This window comes from Fundulus heteroclitus, chromosome 14, assembly GCF_011125445.2.
Source record: "Fundulus heteroclitus isolate FHET01 chromosome 14, MU-UCD_Fhet_4.1, whole genome shotgun sequence".
In the NCBI taxonomy this organism is placed as follows: Eukaryota; Metazoa; Chordata; class Actinopteri; order Cyprinodontiformes; family Fundulidae; genus Fundulus; species Fundulus heteroclitus.
In genome coordinates, this window is record NC_046374.1 from 5,291,087 (window position 1) to 5,316,917 (window position 25,831).

General features: G+C 42.0%; 2 protein-coding genes across 6 annotated transcripts in view; one reads left to right on the plus strand and one right to left on the minus strand.

Moving 5' to 3' along the window:
• The window catches only part of focad (focadhesin), an 82,140-nt gene extending 71,754 nt beyond the window's left edge, over positions 1-10,386 (plus strand). The window contains exons 35-44 of the mRNA XM_012880178.3: positions 759-839; positions 916-1,044; positions 1,127-1,242; positions 1,352-1,612; positions 3,598-3,687; positions 3,835-4,012; positions 4,134-4,231; positions 7,646-7,897; positions 8,004-8,079; positions 10,140-10,386. Coding sequence (XP_012735632.2) covers positions 759-839; positions 916-1,044; positions 1,127-1,242; positions 1,352-1,612; positions 3,598-3,687; positions 3,835-4,012; positions 4,134-4,231; positions 7,646-7,897; positions 8,004-8,079; positions 10,140-10,213 — 1,355 coding nt within the window. The 3' untranslated portion in view covers positions 10,214-10,386. The remainder of the gene's footprint in view (positions 1-758; positions 840-915; positions 1,045-1,126; positions 1,243-1,351; positions 1,613-3,597; positions 3,688-3,834; positions 4,013-4,133; positions 4,232-7,645; positions 7,898-8,003; positions 8,080-10,139) is intronic.
• Positions 9,446-23,399, minus strand: hacd4 (3-hydroxyacyl-CoA dehydratase 4). Of its 5 annotated transcripts, XM_036146119.1 has the most exons (9): positions 23,157-23,397; positions 22,061-22,262; positions 17,906-17,987; positions 17,686-17,792; positions 16,105-16,232; positions 15,914-16,023; positions 12,862-12,968; positions 11,894-12,001; positions 9,446-10,542 (listed from the first exon to the last, which is right to left on the minus strand). In XM_036146119.1, exons 3-9 carry the CDS (start codon positions 17,908-17,910, stop codon positions 10,460-10,462), a joined length of 648 nt encoding a protein of 215 aa, XP_036002012.1. In that variant the 5' UTR covers positions 17,911-17,987; positions 22,061-22,262; positions 23,157-23,397; the 3' UTR covers positions 9,446-10,459. The 5 variants fall into 5 exon arrangements, with proteins under 5 accessions (XP_036002012.1, XP_036002009.1, XP_036002010.1 ...); XM_036146116.1 differs by lacking the exon at positions 17,906-17,987 and having other exon boundaries at positions 23,157-23,399; XM_036146117.1 differs by lacking the exon at positions 17,906-17,987 and having other exon boundaries at positions 22,061-22,285; positions 23,157-23,399.
• Between the last annotated feature and the right edge of the window lie 2,432 nt (positions 23,400-25,831).

Sequence of the window (25,831 nt, forward strand, 5' to 3'; positions counted from 1 at the left end):
GATCAAAAGAAAGAAAAAAGCCATTATTGAAATATAGCCAGAAGAAGTTCTGTTTGCCACAAGCCATGTAGGACCCACAGCTAACACATGGAAGGAGGGACACTGATCTGGTGGGACTAGGACTTTACTGTTGGTGTGGTGGAGATTAACTCTCCAATCGATATTGAACACGCCATTAAACATGGTGGTGGCAGCTTCCTCAATGGATTCCTTCAGCACGGATAGGAAAGCTGATCATGGCGGACGTTCACCTTCCAGCATGGCGACAACCCTAGCTGGGTTAGAATAATGCATATTCATGTGTCAGAATGGCCTAGTCAAAGGCCAGACCTAAATCCAATTCAGTGAACGGGCTTGAAAATTCTCTGTCTAGAAACTTTCCATCCAACTTGGCGGAGCTCGAGCTACTTTGCAGAGAAGAACGAACAAACATTTCTATCTGTACTTGTTAAATGCTCAGTGGACATTCCCCTAAATACCTGCAGCTGGAACTCCATCCAGAGGTGGTTCTGCCGGGTCCTGGCCCGGTCGACCGAATGCAGATGCAGACTAAAATTTTGACGTTTGTAAACCGTGCATCATTTTCTACCTCACAGCTGTGGTTTGATGTTCCTGTGTGCTATTCTCACATAAGAAACTTTGTAGTTTTGATGCGACCGAATGGGGAAAGGCTAACGGGGGTATGAACACTTCTAAAAGGCTTGTTGCTGGAGGATCAGTCTGATCTCTGTGGGTCTTTTGTCTTTTCTGCCTCTCAGTTCCTCAAGACTTCAGTTACCTCCCAGAGAAAAGTGTCATCCGATCCATAATGGACTTCATCTCAGAAGCTGGGAAAAAAGGTTTGTTCCCCTGAGCGCTGACTGGTACGTGTCTTTAACCATGCAGTATGAGAGAACGTTCTCACTGTGGCTGCAGGTCCAGAGTTTTCCCATCCGGCTCTGGTCAGCACCGCTCTGTCTCCCTTGGCGTCTGTAGGGGCTAGCTTCCAATACCCCCCGGTTAACTGGAGCGCTGTCCTGTCCCCGCTGATGAGACTGAGCTTCGGTAACACCCCTCACATGTCCGTCTCTTCAGATGATCAAAGGTTCAGGGCACGCTTCTCAGCGGCTGATTTTGCCCTTGACAGGAGAAGATATCCAGCATCAGTGTGTGGTACTGGCAGCGTCCCAAGCTCAGTCTTCACAAAGCGCTTCCCTCTTCCTGGGCTCCTGGCTGTCACCACCTCTGGTCCACAGCCTCAGTGTAAGTTATTCTTCTTCTCTTCATTACTGAGACAAGTTATCAGCAGATCCATGTCTTATCTGACACATCCAGAGCTTTCATGTCATTTTCTGTTGCTTCCTCCCTCCAGCATCGCACTCGGGCCCACCTCTATGAGACCCTGGGTGTGTGGATGAAGCACGTGGCGGAGGACAAACTGCAGGTGTACGTGCAGAGCCTGGGCCTGCAGCAGTTCCAGGAGGATGTCCGAGCACAGAGGCTGTCCCTGTGTCAGTCGCTGCTGCAGGGCCTTGCTCAGGCCATGGCCCTCCCCAACCCCCCCAACCACTGCTGGACCATCCTCTGCTCGTCTGCAGAGAAGATCTTTGGCCTCCTGCCCAATCAAATCCAGGTGGGGTCAGCACACCTTCAGAGTCTCTCACTGCAAAAAGGAACTAAGATTAAGTAAAAATGTCTTGAAATTAGTGTATTTGTCCTTGATTTAAGCAGGTAAATAAGATTACTTTCCAATGGAATGAGTATTTTGACCCCTGAAATAAGACTATTAGCTATACTGCACTTGAAATAAATATGGAGATGATTTGTTCCTATTTTAAGGGCAAAAATCTTTTTCCATTGGCAAATTATCTTATTTATCTGCTAAAGTCAAGGACAAATACACTCATTTCAAGAAAATTTTACTAATTTTTAGTTGCCATTTTGCAGTGCTCTTAGTGCAGTTTTCTCTTTGAGCAGACCCAGGAACTTTTCACTGTGTTGCAACGTGGAAATAGTAAAAACTTGTCAAGATAAAACATCCTGCTGCTGCTGTGCCTTTCTTCTTTAAAGGTGCCATGGCATCACTGTATAAACCATTTCATGTACAGTAGTTGATATTGCTACATATGTAAATTCTTCAAAGAATTTCATTACAAAAAATAAAGTCACCTTTTTATAGGGGCTTGGTATGTCAGGCAGGGTTTCCCACCTCATTAAAAGGGTTGAGTACGGTAATGATATGCGGCTCTACCTAGTTCTGATTGGCTACAACCATATTTGGAAAACATGTCAAACTCCAGCCCCTCTTCTATGATTCTCTCATCCTCCGAGAGTAAGTGGAAACTTCCACCCACTTTTGAGCAGCATCGGCCATATCAGCTCCTCTCTTTAGTAACCACGGTGAAGTTAGTTTGAAGTCAATATGGGATATTCGTGCTCCGCGGTGTCTGTGGCGTCTGTTTCCTGTTTCAGCGGCGTCTGTTTCCTGTTTCAGCCGATACAGGGAGGCTGATCTGGGGCTGCCTCCCTTCTAGTGGAGTAGTCAGACATTCTAGCACATCTGTTTGCTTGATGGTGTGCTCTGATTGGAGAATATGAATGATGTAGAAAGACAACCTAGAAAGATTACCTGTTTTCAGATCTGACCGCACCTGAGCAGGTCCTTTGGTATTCACTCTTGACATTAACATGTTCTCATCAGTGTCAACAGACCATATTATACCCCCAAAACTTCAGAAAAATGAAATTTGTTGTCATGACCCCTTTACAAATACAACAAAAAGGCCACTTTATTGCTGGTTTAGAGTTTTGGAAAGATTCTTATTCTAATGCTAATATTCAGACCACACACGTTTTGCTCGTCAAAAAGTCGTCCAACGCCTCAACTTTGATGCTTGTGTACTTTGAAATCCGACCCGCATCTAGAGCTTCACAAACGCTCTAGACAGGTCTGCCATTTTAGATGTGCTAGACTTGCGTCAGACGCTTGAAATGTCTAAATACGTTGTGCCCACACGCAAAACCTATTACAGGATCTCCCTGATATGCATGTCCACCATAGACTTTGCATGAAAACCTGAAGCTCAAATCACATTAGGTCTGGACACACCGTTATAGGGACACATTCAGCAGATTACTGAGAAGTGAAAGGAAATAGATTCATGTTTTTACAAAGCTGATTTACTCTTGGTGTTGGCAGTCAACACCCAAAGCATATTCATGCTTTTCAAATGGTCTAGTCAAAGAAAGTTCAGGATCTGTGACAAGCTTTGAAAAAGGATGTTCACAAATGGTGTCCATCCAGTCTTACTGAGCTTCAGGGTTTGGCAGATGAGACGTGTCGGTGCTTATAGATACATAAAAATACTCAATGCAGAAGGTGGATTTACAAGCATTGGCTCAGGATGGCTGGAGCATGCATGAAATGAAGTGATTCAAACAACTGTGCCTCATTTTCCTGCCACCTTCTGCTGTAAGGCCACAATATAAGAAAATTAATATGAATACTTTTCCAAGGCAACATCCACAAATGGGTTTGTTTTTCCACCATCTGCACACCAATCAGCTGAGATTATTATGGCAATGCTTCCAGTTTTGTGATGCATGTTGTTGTTTTAGGATTCTGAAGTGGATCTGTATGTGGGCGTCGCCAAGTGTCTGTCTGAGATGTCGGACTCTGAGATCGACAGAATAGTTCAGGTTTCACAGGTCAGTGTCCAGTAGACTCCCCCAACAGTTCGTCCCTTACCTGCTTTGTGTATTTTCTTATTGGACAGCGTCTCATGCTCTCCATTATAATGAAATGGAATCGGTTTTGAGTTGAACCAAGCTAAGCTCTTCCTGTGGATCATTCAGGCTCAGATGGAAAAGACCTGCTTTGTGCTGGCGTACCTGACCTCCCAGGGCAGAGTTCCCCTCCTCAGCCTCAATGATGTAATCGCCGGGGTCCTCCGTGGTTGGCCGAGCTGCAGAGTGGGCTGGATCCTCCTGCAGGCTTTTTACCAGTGCCGTCTGGCTGCCAGCGCCAATACAGGTTAAAACGTTCCGATTTTCTAAAGCGCAGGGAAAATGTTAGTCTGACACTCAGCTCTGCTGTCATTTCTGACTCATCTGTACTCAGTCTGCATGTTGAGCCTGTTTGGTCTTCCGTTCAGGTGTTTCTAAGCGACTGGAGTGGCTGCTGGAGCTGATGGGACACATCCGGAACATTGGCTACGGTGCAACGCCCGTCAGCTGTGGGGATGCCAGACTGGTACGTTTCAGAGCCTCCAGGGTTCTGGGCTGTGGTGTTTTTCCATTAGCCGGCCTTGTTGCTACATGTTACTGATGACTCAACATGTGTAGCTCTATGGAGGACCAAGTCTTCCATAATTAAAAATAAATACAGAAATAAATAAATGTTCAATAAATAAATATGCATACAATTATGTGCCACCAAAAATATAATAAACAGATAAATGTAGGTAGAAAATAAATTATACAGTAAGACAAAATGTATATATCTCCTTTAATTAGCCACTTTATTTATTAATTACTTATTTTTTTAAGTATTTATTTATGTGCATGTTATAATATTTTTGTCTGTTTTATTCTTTCTTTGTATTTTTTTGCCCTATTTATTTCTCCGATGCTATTTATTTCTGCATGTCCTTTTTACATTTCTGTTTGTCCTTTTTACATTTCTGTTTGTCCTTTTTACATTTCTGTTTGTTGTTTTTACATTTCTGTTTGTTCTTTTTACATTTCTGTTTGTTGTTTTTACATTTCTGTTTCTCGTTTTTACATTTCTGTCTGTCCTTTTTACATTTCTGTCTGTCCTTTTTACATTTCTGTCTTTCCTTTTTACATTTCTGTCTTTCCTTTTTACATTTCTGTTTGCCGTCAATCTAAATGGCTTTTCCCCGCACTAAAGAATTGTTTAGTAGTTTCAAACTCAGCAGGCAGACGTTCAGTGGCCGACCTCTTAAGGGAAGCTGCTAATAGACTGGAAGAATTAGAACGCTGTACATTTGGGATCTGAAATGTTTTTCGGTGGTTTCAGATTCGGCTTTCCAGATCAATAACTCATCGGCGGATGATTTCTTCTACAAAACAGACACCTCTCCGCAACCACCGCAAGGCAGACACTGAAACCGTAGTTTCCTCAAAACGAGTCTTAGTCCGTGGGCCAGAATCTGTGGGACGTCTCCTTAAAAAGTTTCGTATGAACTGTCAGACGGCAACTTTCTTCCACCGGGAAAAGTTGCTACACGTAGCAGTGATCTCAAAACACCAATGTTCCCACGTTTTCACTTGCACATTAATAAGTTAGAGCCGATAAAAAATCTAAACTGTAGTGCTCCGGTCCGAGAGGTCACGTGATTCGATTTTTGCTGCTCAGCCAATCAGATTGCTGTATTGTCAGCTGAGTGCGTTCAATGTGTAAGGTGTTTTAAACATTTGTTTCCAGGTGAAAAAAGCCCAATAATAGTCTTTTCTGGCGCCAGTTGGCAAAGATCTTGATGGCAAGGGAAAAGAAATAGCCCAGACCATCCATCATCCATTTTCTAACACGCTTATCCCTGCTGGGTTCGGATCGGTGCCGATCTCCAGCTGTCAATGGGCGAGAGGCGGGTACAACCTGGACAGGTCGGCAGTCCATCACAGGGCAGAAATAGCCCAGACTTTTGCTCATTTTACTGTGATATCACCAAGACCTGCTGCGCTAGGATAGCACAGCCAAACGACTTATCCCCGGCAGAATTTAATCACGTGACCTCTCGGACCGGAGCGCTACAGTTTAGATTTTTTATCGGCTCTAACTTATTAATGTGCAAGTGAAAACGTGGGATTATTGGTGTTTTGAGATCACTGCTATGTGTAGCAACTTTTCCCGGTGGAAGAAAGTTGCCGTCTGACAGTTCATACAAAACTTTTTAAGGAGACGTCCCACAGATTCTGGCCCACGGACTAAGACTCGTTTTGAGGAAACTACGGTTGTAGCTCAGTGTCTGCCTTGCGGTGGTTGCGGAGAGGTGTCTGTTTTGTAGAATAAATCATCCGCCGATGAGTTATTGATCTGGAAAGCCGAATCTGAAACCACAGAAAAACATTTCAGATCCTAAATGTACAGCATTCTAATTCTTCCAGTCTATTAGCAGCTTCCCTTAAGAGGTCGGCCACTGAACGTCTGCCTGCTGAGTTTGAAACTACTAAACAATTCTTTAGTGCAAAAGCCATGTAGATTGACCGATGCAGTAAAATGCTAACCAACCAATGGGAAGAAGTTGAGCCCTTAAGACACAGCCCCTCCTCATTTGCATAATGAGGCAGAAATGCATGCAGAAATGTAAAAGGGACAGGCAGAAATGTAAAAACGGCAAACAGAAATGTAAAAACAACAAACAGAAATGTAAAAAGGACAGGCAGAAATAAATAGCATCGGAGAAATAAATAGGGCAAAAAAATACAAAGAAAGAATAAAACAGACAAAAATATTATAACATGCACATAAATAAATACTTAAAAAAATAAGTAATTAATAAATAAAGTGGCTAATTAAAGGAGATATATACATTTTGTCTTACTGTATAATTTATTTTCTACCTACATTTATTTGTTTATTATATTTTTGGTGGCACATAATTGTATGCATATTTATTTATTGAGCATTTATTTATTTTAGTATTTATTTTTAATTATGGCAGACTTGGTCCTCCATATAGCTCAGGATCATTTCTGTTCCGCAGCCTAATCTGATTCACAAGAATGACTCAGCTTTTTATTAAACACAAACCAGAAATCTTTCAGTGCTTCGGTTCAGATGCCAATCAGTATTTCACAGCAAATCTTTTTACATTTCCTTAAATCAAGGCACCATGAAGCCTAAATGTGTACATGTGGTCAACTTTTTTCACTCTCAGTATATCCAGATTTGTTTTGCTTTTAATTTTTAAATTCCATGATCCTTTAAGTAAACGGCAATACTCTGGTGTTTCAAAGTAAAAAAAATGTGGTTTTTATTACAGATTTTATCCATTATGAGAATCAGGGTGAAAAGTGTAACAAAAAGCAATTTTTTTTGTAGTTATTTTACTTTACAGCTTGTTTTCCCTGACGGATTTTAACTTTAGAAACATGGTTAAAAGCATACCTCCCTGTAGTTAAGGGGTCGCCTCTGTTGCTAGAATTTACTAACCCGAGATCCTGTTACTGGTTCATATTCACCCTTCTTGGATTATATTAACTGTTAGGATGCTGGTCTGACATATTCTACTACTACTTTAGCCTGAATAAGAACGTAGTTTGTGTAACACTCAGATTTCAAATTTGCAGAGCCTTGCAAAAATATTCACTCCTTTGAACTTTTTCACATTTGGTCACAAAACAAATGCAAACTTCAGTGAGTTTTATTGTAGTTGTTTTTTGTAAAAGACCAGCACTAGATGGCATATAACTGTGAAGTGGAGTCCAGTACAACAATCTCCAGATGTCACATAATTATTTTATTTTACTCTACAGTTCTTAATTGTTCCCACTGTGTTTGATTGTGACAATGTATGAATATGAATACTTCTGCAAGGCTCTGGAAAGCTCTGAGTAAGACCAAATGCTGCAGTGACCTTTAACATGTTAAAATAAAATGATGGAAACATCCAAACTGCCACTAATGTCAGCTTATCTGCAGGCCACCGACTTCCTGTTCCAGCTCTTTGCTGCTGCTGTCGTTTCCTGGGGTGACCACTACATGCCCCTCCTCTTTGGCATCAGGCCCCAGTGGTTCCCGTGGCAACCAGCCTCCAAGCCTGCGACGCTAACACACAGCTTGTACGGGGCGGCGTCGCTCTCGGAGCTGGCTCTGTCGCAGTGCCTGCTGGGAGTGTCCCACAGCCTGCCGCTGCTGCTGGACAAGGAGCCATGGAGCAGCCAGACACACAAGGTGAGAGGATAATAATGAAGAGTCAGGAGACACACTCAGGAGTGTGCAGATCAATGTTGATGATGAAGTCAAACATGATGTGACCGTGTGTGTGTGTGTGTGTCAGTTTATAGACTGGCTCCTCAGTATAACAGAAGGACCTGAGGAGAATCTTTCAGCCGTCACCATCAGCACAGCCAAAGGTAAACGGCACCTTTCAGTTTCTTCAGCTCTCTACTCTCTAAAGCCTTGACATGTCGCCAACGGCACAGTTTCTGTTACGTACCGTGGTGCCTCTGCTAGAAGAACAGAAAACTGCAGAAGTTAAAACGTTGTGGAGCCTGTTCTACTGAGTAGTCCCACCAACTTTCTCCAGAAAGCTGCTAGCAGCTGCTTTTTAAAAGCCACTCAACTGATTCATCCTTATAGGAGTAGGTTTGTGGCTACAAGGTCGGACAAAACAAGAAAGAGAAAGTGAAGTAACTCCTACAGGAAGGTCATTTAGCTAAAAAAAAAAAAAAGGCTTGGAGCTGTCACCAAACTATTTCTACTTTAGGCTGGTTCACATATTAAAATATTCGGCTGATTTCAGTCTGAGAGACGCCACATGTACTGATAAAAGAAAGGTTAGAGAAAACGGGTTTGGTCGTACAGTGTGTGGTGTCCGGTCAGATGGTGAGCTCAACACAGCACACAGGAACAGATTTCACTCAGGATCATCTTGTGAAACCTCTCAATCAAACATGAGTTTAGAGTAAAGAAACATGGATGGCGAGGAAGAATAATGGTGATTGTCTATGGAAGGATTTTAACATAAAAGAACATAAAAGAAAAGGTTAAAACTAGTCAAAACCAAATTACAGATATCTATGATGACAAACGACACATGAATGGCAAAATTGTTATCGAATTGATAAGGCTCTGGCTGGGATCCACGAAGGCTGCCTTAGCAATACCCGAAGCCAGTGCTGCTGAGGCAGTGGAGGCGGGTTTCAGGACGAGGCATTAACTGTCTGCTGTTTATGGCAATACCATTAACATTTAATTGTAGAATGGATATTAATCACTGATATCTGCTGCATAATTTTCCCTAGTCAAAACTCTAATTACAGATATCTGTAATTTGGTTTTCCTTAGCAAGATTCAAACAATTTTGTCATTCATGTGTCGTTTGTCATCATAGATATCTGTAATTTGGTTTTGACTAGGCAGAATGACTTTAGCAATATCTTAAATCAAAATTCATACTGTTTGTAATGTCAACTACAGTGACATTACAACTAGTCTAAATTACATTATAGATATATATAAGGGTAATTCCAGATAGTTAAACTTACTGATTAAATATTGAAACGTCTTGCCATATTCCCACAGCAGCAGCGCTACTGACTAGTTTCTCCAGATTACTCACAAAAACTTTTGAACCAATAGCAATGCGGATTCTAAATTCAATGCAAGACCCCCGTTTAGCCCTAGGAGAGCGCCACACTGACGATTTTAGACACAAAAGCAGGATTTCCACAAATATTCACTAATTTGTCAAAAATAAAGATCAGGATATGAAGTCAGTACTTTAAAGCAACCATATTAACAGTTTATTGGCAAAAAATGCTTGTTGGGGTTGAGTTACTCCATAAGAAACAGGAAAGAAAACAGCAAAGACTGGAAACAGGGACTAAGAGATGCATCGTTTATTTTTACTTGATTGCAATCTCCTTTACATGCCAAGTATTCAACTAACAGCTCTTTATAGCTAAAATATTATGTTTATTTTATGTTTAATTATTTCTACCTCATGGTTTAAAGGTTATAGTGCAGCCTAATGAACAAGAACAAACCAAATCATTCCTCTGAAATTGGTGTGGATGAAGAAATGAGCAGCCAAAGCAAAGGTTTGGAATACCTTGAGGAAACCTGGAAAACTATTTGAAACTTGAATAGCCTGGCCTTAGGGGAGCAGATTGAACTATGATGTTGTCCAGGGGGAACAGACCTGACTGCATGCAGTCCTGAAGCGATCTGCACTATAAAACCTACCTAAAGGGACACATGTGCAGGGTAGTGAACTATAGGAGCTACTCATTGTCATGTTAGAATGGCTCTGCTGTTAGTGTGGCGAGTTTAGAACGGTCCACTACACAAACACCTTCTTTCATTTATTCTAAGTGTTCACGACTGTCCCCCACAGGAACCAAGCTTCTGAAAGAGGAACATCTATTCAAGCTCAGAGTTCTCCATCATCAGTGTTCTGCTCTTGTTTCAGCTGCTCTCTTGGGTCTGAAGTCCTCCGCTGAGTTCAGGAAGAAGGCCGTGTGGACCAGAGCTTATGGCTGGTAGTTCAGAAGAACCCCAGCATGCTGTAACCATGGTAACACCTGCACAGAAATCATCTGTCCTACTTGGTGAAAGAAACTTGAGGAGGACCTTTGGTTTTGCTCTTTTTTGGGTCATGAACAGAATTCCTGCTCTGTCAGAACCACGTCTTCATTAAAACCGTTTCGCTAAATGTTCCTTCTTGTTTGTTTTTCTTTGCTGTCTGGGGTTATTCACTTTAGATCCATCCCCGAGGAAGCAAACGGCGTATCATTTCTTCTTCTTCCTCTTGTACCATTTGTCCAGATGGTGCTTCCTCTCCTTCAGCAGCTGCCACACTGTTACTGGGGCTCCTGCAGAGATCAATAACATGTTTTAGCTATGTGCTGGTAAAGATTCTCAGTCATCCTGGTCATGATCAATCAAAAAAAAAAAAGATTAAAAAAAACAAACAAACAACCGGATTTCTATTCTGAAGCTGAAGACGTTTCGTTTCCCATCCAGGGAGCTTTCTCAGTTCAGAATGTCTGGAGTATTGTGGAGTTCCAAGCTTTATAGACCTGCTGGCGAGGCCTTAGGCTACGTTCACACTGCAGCCTGAAGTGACCCAATTCCGATTTTTTTGCCCATATGCGACCTGGATCTGATCTTTTTATGACAGTCTGAACAACACAGATCGGATTTTTTCAAATGCGACCCAGGCCACTTGGATATGTAGTCCTGAATCCGATACGTATCTGATCTTTTCAAATGCGACCTGTGTCTGTACGGCTGGGTCGCATTTATCCGACCTGTACGTCACCGATACTCGACAAACGTCACTATTCTGCATCCTGCTATGCAGAAGCAGGAAGAAAGACGACACCCATAGCGGACAACGATGAGGAGAGCAGTAAATGGACAGAAAGCTCCGGTTAGAAAAGAAATTAAACACCGTAAAATGCGCGCCAGCATTATAACCCATGTTTACTTCCGCAAACACTGAGGACGCTTGCTACGTGTGACGTCATCACGTACTCGAGTGCGCATGCGGGACACTTAGGTTGAAAGCATTCAGTTCACACAGGAGATCACATACAAGTCGCATATATTTGCAAATGTGAACGACCACGCAAAAAAATCCGATTTCACAAAAAAATCGGAATTGAGCATTGTAGTGTGAATGTAGCCTTAGACCTTAGTACCACATGTAGATTCACCTGGAACTGATCGCCCCTCACCATGGAGAGTCGTTAGTGAGCCCATCAGTTCCACCTTTTTTGGTTTGAGTTTTTGGCTCTGCTAATTCTGTCAGTAAAGACTTTTATCTTTATGGCTGTATTGAATACTGACAGAGAGGTTCCGTCACCACCACCTCTATAGCCTTGCCTGCAAGCTGAATTGTCGTGGTATTCACAAACACACGGGAATCCGTCTTGTCCCTCTCCCGCCTCAACTGTTCAGCACCGAACCAAAAACAGTTTGGGCCAATCACGTTGCCGTATCATGGTTAGAGGCGGGACGTACCGGCTGGGACGAAAGCAAGAGCATTTCACATGAAATGTGCCTGCAGTTCCATCTTACTCAATATCGCTATTACAGAGAACCTTAGACTAGTGTGACGAAGGTCGAATGTCAGGAAGCTGCACACAACTGTTACCCAACGCAACGCCTCCAAGCTCCAGCAGGGTTTGCTTGTGTCCTGCTGCTTCGTCTCTGCCTTACCTACAGTGAGGAGCGACAGGTAGAGCATCATCAGGAAGGGGAGGTGAATGTAAGCAGAGCGGGAGGCTGACTGCTCCAGGTACGGCAGGGCCTGATAAACGATGACACCTGGAGAACAGAGAGAACCTGGCTCAGTTTGATCTGACAGCATCAGTGGAAGCCCGCTATCACACACACTTCCTCTTCCACCATCTGCACTTCTTGGCCAATTCATGTCCTGTAAATTCTCACCACGCAGCAGAACACCTAGTGTTTCCTTTTGTTGTTGGTCAACAGCCCACATACAGCATCTTACAAAAAGTATTCACACCCCTTAGAGTTTTGCAGCTTTTGTTACAGTACAGCAACAAATTCTACTTGTGAAGCAGGAGGAGAATGTCACCTGACTTTCTAAAGGTTTTCCAAACAGGAGAGTGTGGTGTGCCTGTGTGTCCAGCCCTCCTGAGTCAGCACTCTGTACAACATGTAGCCATCTGTTTTTAAGTCTTGCCACAGATTTACACTTGGATTCAGGTCTGTACTTTGACTAGGCCATTCTATGTTCAAGAATATCTACAATGTTTTCTGCCACACAGCATTAAGTCAGTCATTAAGGTTTAGCTTAGTTCTTATCTAATAAAAATAAATAAATAAATGGCGATCCGTATTCAGATGATGGATTGAACAGAGTTCTGGTGGATGTTCAAAGCTTGGGAGATGAGTGCAGAACCTAACTCTGCTAAAGAGGGCTGAATACACATGCATGCCATCATTTTCTGATTTTTATTTTTAAAATAAGTTGAATCCCATGAATCATTTTCCTTTCATGTCACATTGATTACTTTTTGTTGGTCTGTCTCTTAAAAACCTCATTAAATACATTGAACATTCGGGTTGTAATGCAACAAAAATGTTAGAGGAGACATTTTTCAGGCATATAATGCTTTTTCCAGGCACTGCAGGCATTCAGGGTTTTACAGCTTGCTCACCTTCGTTGGCGACTGACAGGATGTACACGGGAATCCAGAGAGAGTAACGGCTCCACAACATGGCGATGGAGGGTCTCTCCATAACGGACAGAAGTTCATGAGGGTACCTGCCAGCATAGAAAACAAAACGCATGTGAGAGACGTGATGGATATGCAGTGTCTGGCACACAGTAAAGTTATGAGGGAAGTGTGTAAGGAATTAGTTACACCTAAAGAGGACATTAGTTGGTAATATCCTCTTTAGGTGTATTTCTACATTAATCCACTTCCTCTAGCTGTAAAGGAACCAGAGTTACATTACAGCAAGTATGAGTTGGTGGCAAAGAGGTGATTTGGTGCTATTTAAAAGCAGCCGCAGCTCTAAATGCAATTTATTTATTTATTTATTTTGCTTTTTAACCGATGCAAAGCACCGCAAAACAAACACAAAAAAGACTTTAGCTTTGGCAAACAACACTCCTAAAGGCTTCAGATTCTTAGTAAAAACACTTCAGAGCAAGGCATGGACTATGGCCTGTACTTGTAAAGCGCTTTATCAAGTCCTGGGGACCCTAAAGCGTTTTACACTGCATTCAGTTATTCCCCATTCAGTCACTCTGATGGTGGTGAAGTACATTGTAGCCACAGCTGACAGAAGCGAGTATGCCACACAGCGGCACCACCGGGCCCTCTGACCAAAACCTGCAGGCAAAGCGGGTGAAGTGTCTTGTCCAAACAAACAACGACTGAGACAGTCGGGGTTGAACCGGCAACTCATCGGTTACAGGACGAACTCCCTAGCTCCTGCACCACTGACGAAACATTTGCTTAGGAAATCCTTCGGGCTCAGGAGCGACAAGCGTCATTAAACGCGTAGTGTTATTACTGGAATGTGACACAAAAAAACAGAATTTAAGAATGTTCCTGTTTTATGAGCCGTGCTTCCAACATCAGCATCTGTGAACATATAAACCTGACATCTGCCAGTAATGACACTGAAAGCTACCCAAAGCAATCATGATGGAGAAAAAAACGGACGTCATGGAACCGCAAAGGCACGCGGCTTTAATAAATATGGGACAGAGAAATGTGAGCGAAGGAGCTACTTTTTCCTCCAGCTGAAAAGAGCTGCTGCACATCTCTACGCAGATTAAGGAATAAACATGTTATAACAGCATACAATTGGTAAATTGACAAGATTAGACTTTGTTCTTTATGTTCAGTTTCTGCTGCCCTACATTAGGCCTATGTAGCCTAATTAATTAATCAATTAGCATACTGTATGTCTGTTTACAGTGTGATAAATGCCTGGGGGGGGGGCAACCCACTGTGTCATAGGGAGAAAGCCTGAGTTCAAATCCCACACAAGCCACTATTCCTGCCCCTACCTGACCCTCCAGTAAGTCGCTACAGAGGGTGATACGAAACCTTCAGGAGACCATCAAAGGATTTTCTAGTCCCAAGCATGCTTGTCATTCTGCTTAAACATTTTCACATTTGGTCATATTTTAACCACAAACCACGTGCCGTTTATTGGTATGTGCTGTTACAGGGCAGCACAAAGTGGGGCTTTCATGCAGAAAGGAATAAGGAAAGCAATAAATGCAAATCTAAAAAAGGGCCGTACATTTCTTTCTGTTAACATCAATTTCCAAGTCTTGCTGCAGATTCTCAGTTGGATTTGGGTTATGTGAGATGAGAACTTTTTTGTACATGTTAAGCAGAGAATTGTGTGTTCTGTACTGGCTTTATGTTTGGAGGGACTTGATTATCATTTTTATTGATCATTCAGAACATGAACACAGCATCCGGTTTCCTGGACGGTGAGCGTGGTGGCATCTACAGCCTGCTCCTAAACTCTAGTCTTAATGCCTGCACATCTAATGAGATGGGCTGAGAACGGTTACTATATGTCGTATATTAGCTAAACGATGAGAATGAATTAAGACACCTTTTTTTTCAGTCAGCTTTTCCGTTCTGAGGAAGACGGGCCGGATGGTTTACACCTGCTGCATGGTTACCGGTGTCCCGTGGAAATGTGATTCATCTCTGAGCTAAACCACAATCAACACGAAAAGCAAAGGGACTTATTTTTTATGTTTTCATGCCATTTGTTCCTTTACAACCTTTAATGAACCTGTTGCTAGTATATACAAACAACGATGAGCAGAGGAAAGAAAACATGGCTGTTCTTTTTCTTTTCATTTACCCTGCATTACAATTCTATTTTTTCATTTTTATGATGCTTTTGCTTGAATACATTTTCATTAAAAGTTATATTATGTATATACATCCATCCATCTTGAAGGATGTGATGGATGTGACTGCTGAGGTTGCAACCTCTGATCTAAACCATCCCATTGCATCTCTGGCTGTATGTTTAGGGTGGTTGTCCTGCTGGAAGGTGAACCTCCACCTCAGTCTCAGGTCTTCTGCAGCCTCTAAAGGGTTTTCTTCCAGGTTTATCCTGGGTTTAGGTGTTTAAGGTTATATTCAGTGTCAGTTACCCTCCTTATAGAGTTTTTAACTTATACTAGAGAGACTAGATTACACACAGAAGGACACCATAAGGGGACATCCAACTTCAGGCAACTGCCTTATTCAGAGATATTAGAGTACAGGAGGCTGAATACAAGGGAATGCTATAGTGTTACATTTGCATCTGTAAACATTTTTTTAAAGCCGTGTATAATTTTCCTTCCTTATTACAACTTACAACTATACACTACCTTGTGTCGGTCTACCACTTAATATCCCAATAAAATAATATATGGTTGTAAAATGAAAAGGTGAAATGGGTGTGAATACTAAGCTTCTGGTACTTCACAATACAAAACATCAGTCTGATTAATTTTTTCTCAGCTCTGAAGAAGTGATGCCGTGAAATTTTTGTTAGTTGTCCACAAATAGTCGACTCTCAAGTCCCTCCAAGCAAAACTTCTATTTTTATATCTAAAACACCTAATTACAAAAAATGTCTTGCTTTTTAGGTTGCATTAATAAAATAGAGCAATAAATATTTGCGTGAAGCTGACTTGGTGCTCATGAGATGTGCAGGTGGCCGTTTGCTCACCGTAAGAGGTCCATTATATTCCACAGGAAGAACTGCACACACACCACTGGCGTACTTTGGATCTCCTCCAACATGATGACCATCATCAGCAGGATGTTCTTCTCCATCACCTAAACAAAGAAACCAGGATGAAGCCAAAGACTGGATAAAGTGAAGAAGGCGTTATTTCAGAGGTGAACTGATCCACACACTTGGATGAAGCGAGGAAGAAGCCGCGCCCTCTCGATCCCATCTGCGATGTGGAAGATCTCCAGGATGGAGAGCAGCTGGCACAGGCTCATCACAAAGCCCACGGAGTAGAAGGTGTCTGCTAGAGCGTCTGCAAACAATGCCAAATGCAACTCTACTAGAGAAACAACTCAGAGGAGTCTGCCTTCGTTTACAGCACTTTCAATTGTCTCGTTACTGAAAAGCGCTTTATAAATAATTTGTTCTTCCTCAGCAGTCTTTATAAGGCACAACTTCTGGCACAACATTTGGACCTTCTTTACTTTCAGAACTTCCTTTAACAGTTTGTAACATAGATTCTACCAGAAGTCTATGTTGGGTTGAGCTCTGGTAATTTTGAAGTCTTTGGATTACATGAACTCATTGTCATTTTTGGTTGATCTTTGTCTCAGTGCAGTACCTGCTGGAAGCAGCCGTTAGAAAACTGGTCATAAAGGGTGGGTGTAGTAGGTTAATCAACTATGCTGTGGTAACCTGTAGGTTTAAACAATGATCAGTTGGTACCAAGGGCCCAAAGACTGCCGCATAAACCTTTCCTACAGCATTATACCTGAACCATCAGATAAGGCAGGATGGATCTGTGCTTTCATGTGGTTTAGGCCAAATGCCGACCCGACCATCAGAATGTTGCTGCCGGAATTCAGTCATCAGATCAGGGAACGTTTTTTTCATTCTGTTTGTCTCCAGTTTTGATAAGGCTGTGTAAACCGTAGCCTCAGTTTCCTGTTTTTAGCTGAAAGAAGTAGCATTCTGGGTCTTCTGCTGCTGTAGCCGTCTGCTTCAAGCTTGGACATGTTGTTGGGTCAAAGATAGTATTGTTATTGGAGCTACAGTTGCTTTTCTGTCATTTTGAACTAGTCTGATACATACATACATATACAGTGGGCTAAAATAAAGTATTTACTCAGCCACTGATTGTGCAAGTTCTCCTACTTAGAAAGATGAGGGAGGTCTGTAATTTCCATCATAGGTACACTTCAACTATGAGAGACAAAATTAAAAAAGAAAATCCAGGAAATGACATTGTAGGATTTTTTAAGAATTTATTTGTAAATGATGGTGGAGGAAAAGTATATGGCCACCCACAAATGAGCATGATATCTGGCCCTCACAGACCTGTAACTTCTTCTATAAGAAGCTCTTCTGATGAAAATTACAGACCTCTCTCATCATGACAACAGCAAACAGGCTCAAATTGGAGGCAACCGGACTTTCGCTCAGTTCTTTCGTTTCAACACCTATCCAGGAGTCTTTGTCAATTCTGGTGGCTCACACTTCATTACTTTCTTTCTTTTTTGAATTTTTTATTCTAACATACAGTATAATGATTGTAAATGTGTTACTATTTGACCACATGAATATGTGGAAGAACTGCTCTCTCAGCAACACATTTCTAGAAGGAATCAAACATCTTCCTGTTAATGTGAGGATTTATAGGATGAAACTAAAGTGGGTCCTAAGAGGTAGGCAAGCAGCAGCCTCTTGAGAAAATGTATATTTGCAGACATAAATGCAAAAAAAAATATATATTTTTTTTTATTTACCTTTACCAAAGGTGAAAAACCTTGCGATGGTGTTGGCCAGGATCCATGTGTGACCACAGAACTGGAACAAGTTATAGGAGAAAATGTAGATGAGTCTGAAGCTATACCTGGAAGAGTAGAAAAAAATCACAAAGATTAAAAAAAATTCAAATACTAAATAAGTTACATTGGCACAATTTCATTTTGAGGTTAAAATGCTTTAGAAGATGCTGTTTTGTACCTCATCCTATTTCTGTTTGAAACCCAGTCCTAAAAAGGCCCACTCCGCTGTGACTGGTCAACTGTTTATGATACGTTAGAACCTGGAATTAGAGGTTTAGGGGTTTATGTGACAGATACGGCTTACTTTTGGCAGACTGCAGTCTGCTGAAATGCTGTCTTATTTTGAGGAGTCAGTGAGGATTCATGACCGAAGGAACAGCTAAAATGAAGCTTGAACAGTGGACATTTATTTGGATCTTCATTTAAAACCTAAACATTCAAAATGTTACACTGTGGAACTCTGTTACCTAAATTTACCAGATTTAGTCACTACGTTTCTCTCCATCAAATCACCACCTTAACATGGTGGAGGGATTTAAATAACCCAAAAGTTATCATGAAGCCCGTTCCCTATGGGGGAAGAACATAGAGGTTGGATTCAGTGTGAGTCGGGCTGATGGGTGATGGGTTGATGCAGCAATGACCCAGTAACAACGTCACCTGATCTCGTTTTAAGCTGAATGCTTGGAGGAACTTCACCTGACACCAGCCTGACCTCCAGTTCTTTCAGATTTGTTCAGTTCATACTTATTTGACTGTCTAGGGGCAGATGAGCCATTAATATGGAAAAAAGGAACAAGAAGAGATTTTCACATCATGCCAAAAGTAACGCACATTGACCAAAAACAGTAGATGTGACAAGACCTGGTCTTTAACAAAATCTGTTTCTTTTTCTTATATTTTCTCATGTTTTTTTCCCCCTAAATATGTTGCAACATAGGAAAGAGTGTGACAGTACCAAATTTAAACTCCTATAGATACCATTCAACTAGTATTTACACCTATTTTCCAGCCTTGTTGGATTCAACAAATTTTATCCGCAAAACTTTACACACAACATCCCATAATATAATACAATGACTCTTTATTATCTCACATTGGGGAAATTCAGGTGTATCAGTGGCAAATAAGCGTAAAAAAACCCACAAAAAAGTACAGTTGAAACTGCATACTAGGATTAAATGAAATGGGCAAATGAGTAGGGTGACCTGGAAATGTACAAAATGCACATATGTGTGAATATAAAACAGCAACAGACTGCAAAAAATGGAATTAGCAGCAGGGGTGTAAACAGCTTATTGAGCTCGTTGGGGCAGTGATGGTTATAAAGTCTGAAAGCTGCAGGGAGGAAGGATGTGCGATAACTCTCCTTAGTGCACCTGGGATGCCATAGTCTGTACCTGAAGGAGCTCTCCAGTGAGAATGAGGATGTGTTTTGTATTGTCTTTGCTTTTTAAAAATACATTTCCATTCACAGTCTTTGTTCAGTGCTTTGTAGATGCACATTTGGCTGCTATCATGCCTAAAATCTTCTTGAATAGAGGACAAAGCCCCTGTCAAAATGGTCCTGGCCCCTTTACTGAGGACATAATACGAAAACAATTTCTTATGATGATATGCGCTGGCACCAAAACCGTAATTGGTTCCTGGACCAATTTCATGTTTTGTTTTACAGTTTTATTTTAAAGGTATACTATGCAACCGGGGTTGATTTTCCAGCGGGGCTCCCCCCAGAGGGCGAAAGTAAAAGTGCACTGTCATAAAGATGCTCAGCTGTTCTGGTTTCTCCCTCAAGCCAGGCGCGGTTGTTTTGAGCTTAGCAGACAGGCGAACGCAACGAAAAGTAAAAAAAATTGGCAGAACAAACAATGACTAACACAGTGAAGGTATGAACATCAGGGTTTCCCGCAGCGCCGCGGCCGCCTTGCCAACATTCAAAAAAATAATAAAAAAAATAAATAATAATAATAATAATAATAATAATAAAACTGGATATGCTTGCATGTTTATTTGACGTTAACACACGGTTCTTTGTTGTTGCTTTCGCGCGTGCATATAGTGAATGGCAGGGCAAAAACACATGGAGTTCTCACCGTAAAGTGAGACTTCTGTGAGTGCGGGCCGACTGCTCCTGCAATTGCAAGTGCGGTATTTCCCCCACAGACCACCAGGGCGGCCAAGAAAACCTTTGTTCGACCTGAAATGACTCATTTAATCATCCAAACCGGTATGGAACACATTCATTAACTGAAAAATGTTGCATAGTATGCCTTTAACAATGATTTAAAAATGACAAAGTTTCCTCTTTAGCTTCAGCCGTATTGAGACATGATCACAGTTTTCATCTGCTAGATCAGGAGTCTGAAACCTAACCCTAACCCTAACCCTAGAGCTGCTGGTGGCTTCTTGGCTCACTGCCTCATTTAATATATTAACAATGAAATATCACCCTGGTATTTTCTTTTGTTTGTTTGTTGTTTTTTTCCATTCTTTTGTTCCATGCTCCCGTGACAAAAGAATGGCCCCACCCTGGCCCCTCAGGTAAATTTGGATCAGAACTGTTGCTGATTATGGGGTGTTGTGTGTAGAGTTTTAGGGGAAAATCAATTGGAAAAGTCAATTTGGAATTGAGCTGTAATACAACATATGTAAACAATGTGATACGCGGTGATACTTTATGGTGAGCTGTAGTAGAGATGACTGTTACTCAGGGAACAGTTTGTCTCCACACTGAACCTTTAAGCCACAGGAAAGAATGTCTGTGAGCCCAGAGTAGGCCACACGCATGCCAAGTTATGTTTTACTGAAGCAGCCTGGACCGTCCTTGAATGTAAAATGAAAATGTTCTGAACATACCAAGACTCCCACATAAATGAAGGTATGTCTAAGGGTTTATCAAGCACCTTTCAGAACTGCACCTCTCATAAATAAAGAACATTCCTGCCATTCTCTGAAACCTACACTGGCTGCTAACCCTGCTGTTGCCGGTGCCAGGCAGGAATTGCACTTTTTCTCCCCCTGATGGCCATTTTTTACTGGAAATTAGTTATCTGCCAAAAAAAAAATTAAACGTTTTCTGTTATCAAACAAAATCTAGTGAGCTAAAGAGCTGTTGAGCAGTCCTGTGGGTGGGCAAAGGGTTTAAAGATCTGAGCAGAGAAGATGTCTTTTAGACTAACTCCTGCTTTGCCAGACAGAGATACAAACAGCAGAGTGGACAATAATTTCAGGAGAGCGTGCAGTTGCCAAATCTGCTAGAGGCAGCACTGTTCAGTATTTGTTTTACAGACACACACACTAAAGTGTTGCTCTAAATCTGGCAGTGCATCAGCCTGCAGATGCACTCTGCAGCTTGCTGTTGCATTCTTGGTCCCTCTAGCACAATTTCTTCTGGTGTTAACACCCAAAAGTGAGGCTAAAGTACAGTCATGGAAAAACAAATGTGTTTTTCAGTTGTAGGGTTTTATATAACATGACACAATAAAAAATGACCTGCTCTTTATCAGGTTCTACGTTTTTCTAAATCCAACCTCGGATTCCACACTGTCATTATTTATTTAACAAAGATAAAGCCAAAAGGGAGAAGCTGCGTGAGGAGACAATAAAGTCCACCACCACAGGAGCTAAGTACTGATGAGGTGCTGCTGGGTTAAAATTTTACGGTTTGAAGGATTGGAAATCACTTTGGACACCTGGGAATCTCAGAAGTGGACATCCCTGAAGGCGTGGAGATTGTGATCTCCTCTGCCATCATCTGTTGTGGTAGCAGCATGAGCAACTGACTTATAGAAGCTCAACAAGCTGACAAAGAAGGTCTGACCCGTGCTGGGGAGCTTTCTAAAACCGCTGGAGATGTGAAAAGAAAGGTTCTTGATAAGATTAAGACCATTGAGGACAACCCTGGGTATCTTTGATCAGACAACAGAGTGTCTCTAGTCAGAGGCTTCTCCAGACCCGCTGTAAGACAGACCGCTACAGGAGACCCTTCCTGCCTGCAGCCATCACCATCTAAAAGAACTAATTGAAGAAACCCCCATGAGTTACACCAGCATTTAATTTCCCTTTGTAATTAAAAAAGCATTTTTGAATTGAATCCCAGCAAATTCCCCCCAAGGTTAGAAAATGCTCAGACAAGTAAAAAAGAGTTGCATCTTAATAAAGCAGAAGACTTCCTGGTGACCAAGATGCACGTTTGGAGAAAATGTGACCCAGAGGAAAAGCTAAGTTGTTTTTTTTTTTAAATCAGACAAGGCAGGGAAACACTTGCAAAGCTCATAAAGTCAAATACAATACAACAGTAAGAATAGGAGAACTAAAAGTAAAAAGCTAGAACCTGGGTATGCTCCTGGTGCTCCTGCTGTTGGTGGGGAGCGTGTTTCTCCTCAGCATGGTCGCCTGCTGATCCTCTGCTGTTCTCTGTCTGCTTCACCTGTGAGCTCTTCCCCTTTAGCCACCCACAGCTGCTTCCTGATTGGTGCTGCAGCCTACACAACTGTGGGTCATTTTGTCTGGGTGGACCCGACCAGTAAAATCCACTAGAAACAAACAAACAGCTATGCTAATATACAAAAAGCACGCGTTACAAGGAGTTTCTCCCTTTGACAAAGCCAGAGGCGATACGTAAGCACAAAGCGCTCACACTGACAGCCAAGCATAGTGGTGGGGGGCTGGTGATACGGGCTTGTCTTTCTGCCACATTAAATGGACCCAGAACTCCTCAGTCTACTGAAGCATTTCTGACTCAAGTGTGAGGCCATCTGCATGTCAGGTGAAGCTTTGCCTCAGTTGGGTTAGCAGAAGATTAGCAATCCCAAACTCAGCAGCAGATCCAGCAGTAAGGCTGGAGAGCGGCTTCAAATTCCTCCGTAACAAAGTCTGTCAGAAAACTACTGGGACTTTTTCCTGCTAAACGGGGTTCTGCAAGCTTTTGAATTAGGGGGCGTGTTTAGTTTTCCTGCAACTTTTAATGTCCTTTTGGCTTCATCTTTGATTAGTAAATAATGATCGTGTAGAATCCATTGTGTTGTTTCCACTTGAGCTTAGATTCCCTGAAGTTTAGAACATGTTCCGTCACCACAGAACATGTAAGGAACTTTTTAGGTGAATGAGAAGCTTCTACATGTTCAACCCCATCCTGAATCATTAAGAACATGTCACATCGAAACATAACTGATTCCTTTCTTTAAGTACATCTCAGTCGTTTTGGAAGTGTTTCGTGGCTCTGCTTAAAACGAGAAGATGAAACTTCTCAGCGCTGTCTCTTGGCCTGTAGATTAAGTTCAGATACTACACAAAGCATAAAATCTGCACTGTTTAAACTGAGCCTCCATCGGTACAGTTCAGTATTAACCAGTCATCTCTGAGCCCACCCTAAATGTGCAAGAACATTCTTCCCCAACTCTCCTGGGACAGCAAGCGTTCTCACTCACATGCTCCTCCGGATGTGCTCCTGAGCTCCTCCAGGAGCCGCTCTCACTTCAGATATGTTGGTTTCCAGGTGGAGTTTGAGCTTCAGTCCAGCTGTTTTCTCACTCCAAACAGACCAAGAGCTGCAGTGCTTCCTCCGGGCTGGCTGCAGCGGTTATGTCTTCACTGTGAAAAGGAAGTGAAAAAAAAAAAAAAAATTCCATATGCAAGCCAAGCGGTTGAACAGTCCCAGCCCCCTTAAAGAAAACTCTGAAACGACTGGCTGCCAAGAACATGCAGTGTGAGCTGGGAGAGCAGGGGCGGGGGCAGCAGGACAATGGAAAACTCACACTGCACGAATACAGCGGAGAGCAGGAAGGACTGTAACACCTCCAGGGCTCTGAGGAGACAACCTTAAAACTGGGTTCAATTTAAACATCTTAACTACCAGCTGCAGTGACGCAGAAATTTACACCTTTTCTATGTTTCAACACAGCATGCACATCCTGGCTGCACTTTGTGGTGTAATACTATCAGAAAATGGACTGGGGTCAAATAAAGGCTAAAATACAGGGGGACGGACATGGTGGCGCTGTAACAAACAAATCTAATGAAAACAAAGATACTGTTAATCAAGGAAGTTAAGGGGGGAGAAATTAATCATTGCAGGAGAACAAACAAAAAGAAAGTTTTGGGAAAGTAATATCTAAAAGATGCTAAACTCAGCATCTTAAACAGGCACACATTTGTTGGACACCCTGTAAAAGATGAGTAGAAAAATCTGAAAAACAGTAATGGCTGAGGAGCCATATTTATCTTGTCACCACACAGTGAGCAGGATAGTGATGGAGGTAAAAACATCTCCAAAGTTCCCCGTTAGAGAACTGCAGCACATAGTGGTTTCTGGGAGTCACCATGTCTCTATAGCAACCATTTGCTGCATCTAAAGGCCAACTGGTTGCTTAGGTGTGATGCAAGAAAAAAAGTATTTTTCACAAGCGTAAATATGTACTTCAAATGCCTCAACGTTGAGCCACATCCCGATCTGCGATCTGCAGTCAGGAGGACTTGGTTGCTTCTGCTCTCTAGAAAATGGTTGCGTTGCTCTCTAGTGGCAAAGACAGAAAAACCCAACTGTGTAACTCAGCTGGGTTTCTGGAGCACATGTTGGCTAAACCAGAAGTAAAAATCATTCTCAGTTTCTGGGAAACTGATGTTCAGTCAATCTCCAGGGCTTTTCGTTGACTCAAGTGTCAACAGGACATATTGATGTTTGATTATATTGTTCAGAGTATTTTATATTAATGCAGAGTATTTATGTGCTTAGAAAGTTTGGTTTACAGTAGAAACCCGTGTTTGGCTGGTCATAAAGTGGTCAGCTACCTTCATGTCAGTAAAGCCAGCAGGCGAAGCTGAGGAAACAGTCAAGTTCAAACGATAGCTAGAAAAGAGGATATGGGCTGAAACTGTAGTTCCACTGTAATCAGAGAGAGCTGCTCTATAGACAGCTGTGTCCATGATGTTTGTATTTGGGTCAGTGAGGTCTGAATCTTGTTGATCTAATCCACTGAGATCCAGTATCCATGATGTGCTCAACACACTTCTTTTAAGGACAGAGTCAACTTCAGGGTGAGTCTCATATACCATCATAAAGAAGGAAAAGAGTGAAAGCCTCTGGTGTCCGACAAGGTTCTGGTTAAATGCTCATTCCTTTTGGGACAAAACCAAGTTTCAGTTGAGTTCATTGTTATCAGAAGGCGCATCATGAGACAGATCTAGTTTATTCAGTTAAAAATATTATGAAATCACAAAATCATCCAGTCAGGTTCATCTTCATTATCATTTGGGTTTAGTTATAACACAATCAAGTCAAATGGTGTTTGTGATGCCGATTGGGAAAAACGTCTGTATAAAGGAAGCATAGCCAGTTGCATTGCATCATTGACGTTGCAGCAAACCCTCCTGAGCAGCACTTTAATCACATCAAATATGTAAAAACCAACTGGTCTGAGGAATTGCCTAAGCTGGATGAACTGCTGTAAGCAAAGATTAGATTATTACTTTAACTGCAGCAGACAAGCTTGGTCTATGTTCTGCTCCGTTCCGGTCCAACGGACTCCAGCTAGAGAAAAATAGCTCACTAGTTTCTACTGAAGTTCCTTTAAAATAATAGTATTGTGTGGGTTGAAATGTCTGTTAGCATAAGCCAAAACACAATAAAAGTATTTTAAATACAAAAACATATAAGGTTTTGGCGGCCAAGGTACTCGCCCATACTGGATGGAAGTAAAAATATGCTGAGTCGATGTATAATTAGCAACAGAGAACTTTTCCATCGCTGTTCACAGGATGAACGAGAAGTTTGTTTTGTTTCCGGCATTCAAATCTTTATAGAAACAGAGCGAGGACAAACAGTACAGGAAGGACAAACTTCAGAGATTCAGAGATCTTTGTTTTTCACCAAGAATTCTGTCTGCCTGTGGACAGAAGTAGCAAATCAAAACAGCATCTTGGTTTTTCTAAATCCCTTCTAGTGTGGACAGGAAAAGCAAATCTTCAGCTCCAAATGATTTGGAGGTGGGACTAGTGACATCTCAAACAGAGGACTCTCCCTATGATCTTGTCAGTGGCAGCAGTGGCAGCAGTGGCAGCGAATAGAAGGGTTTGGCAGATATGTTTCAGATGAACACACAAACGG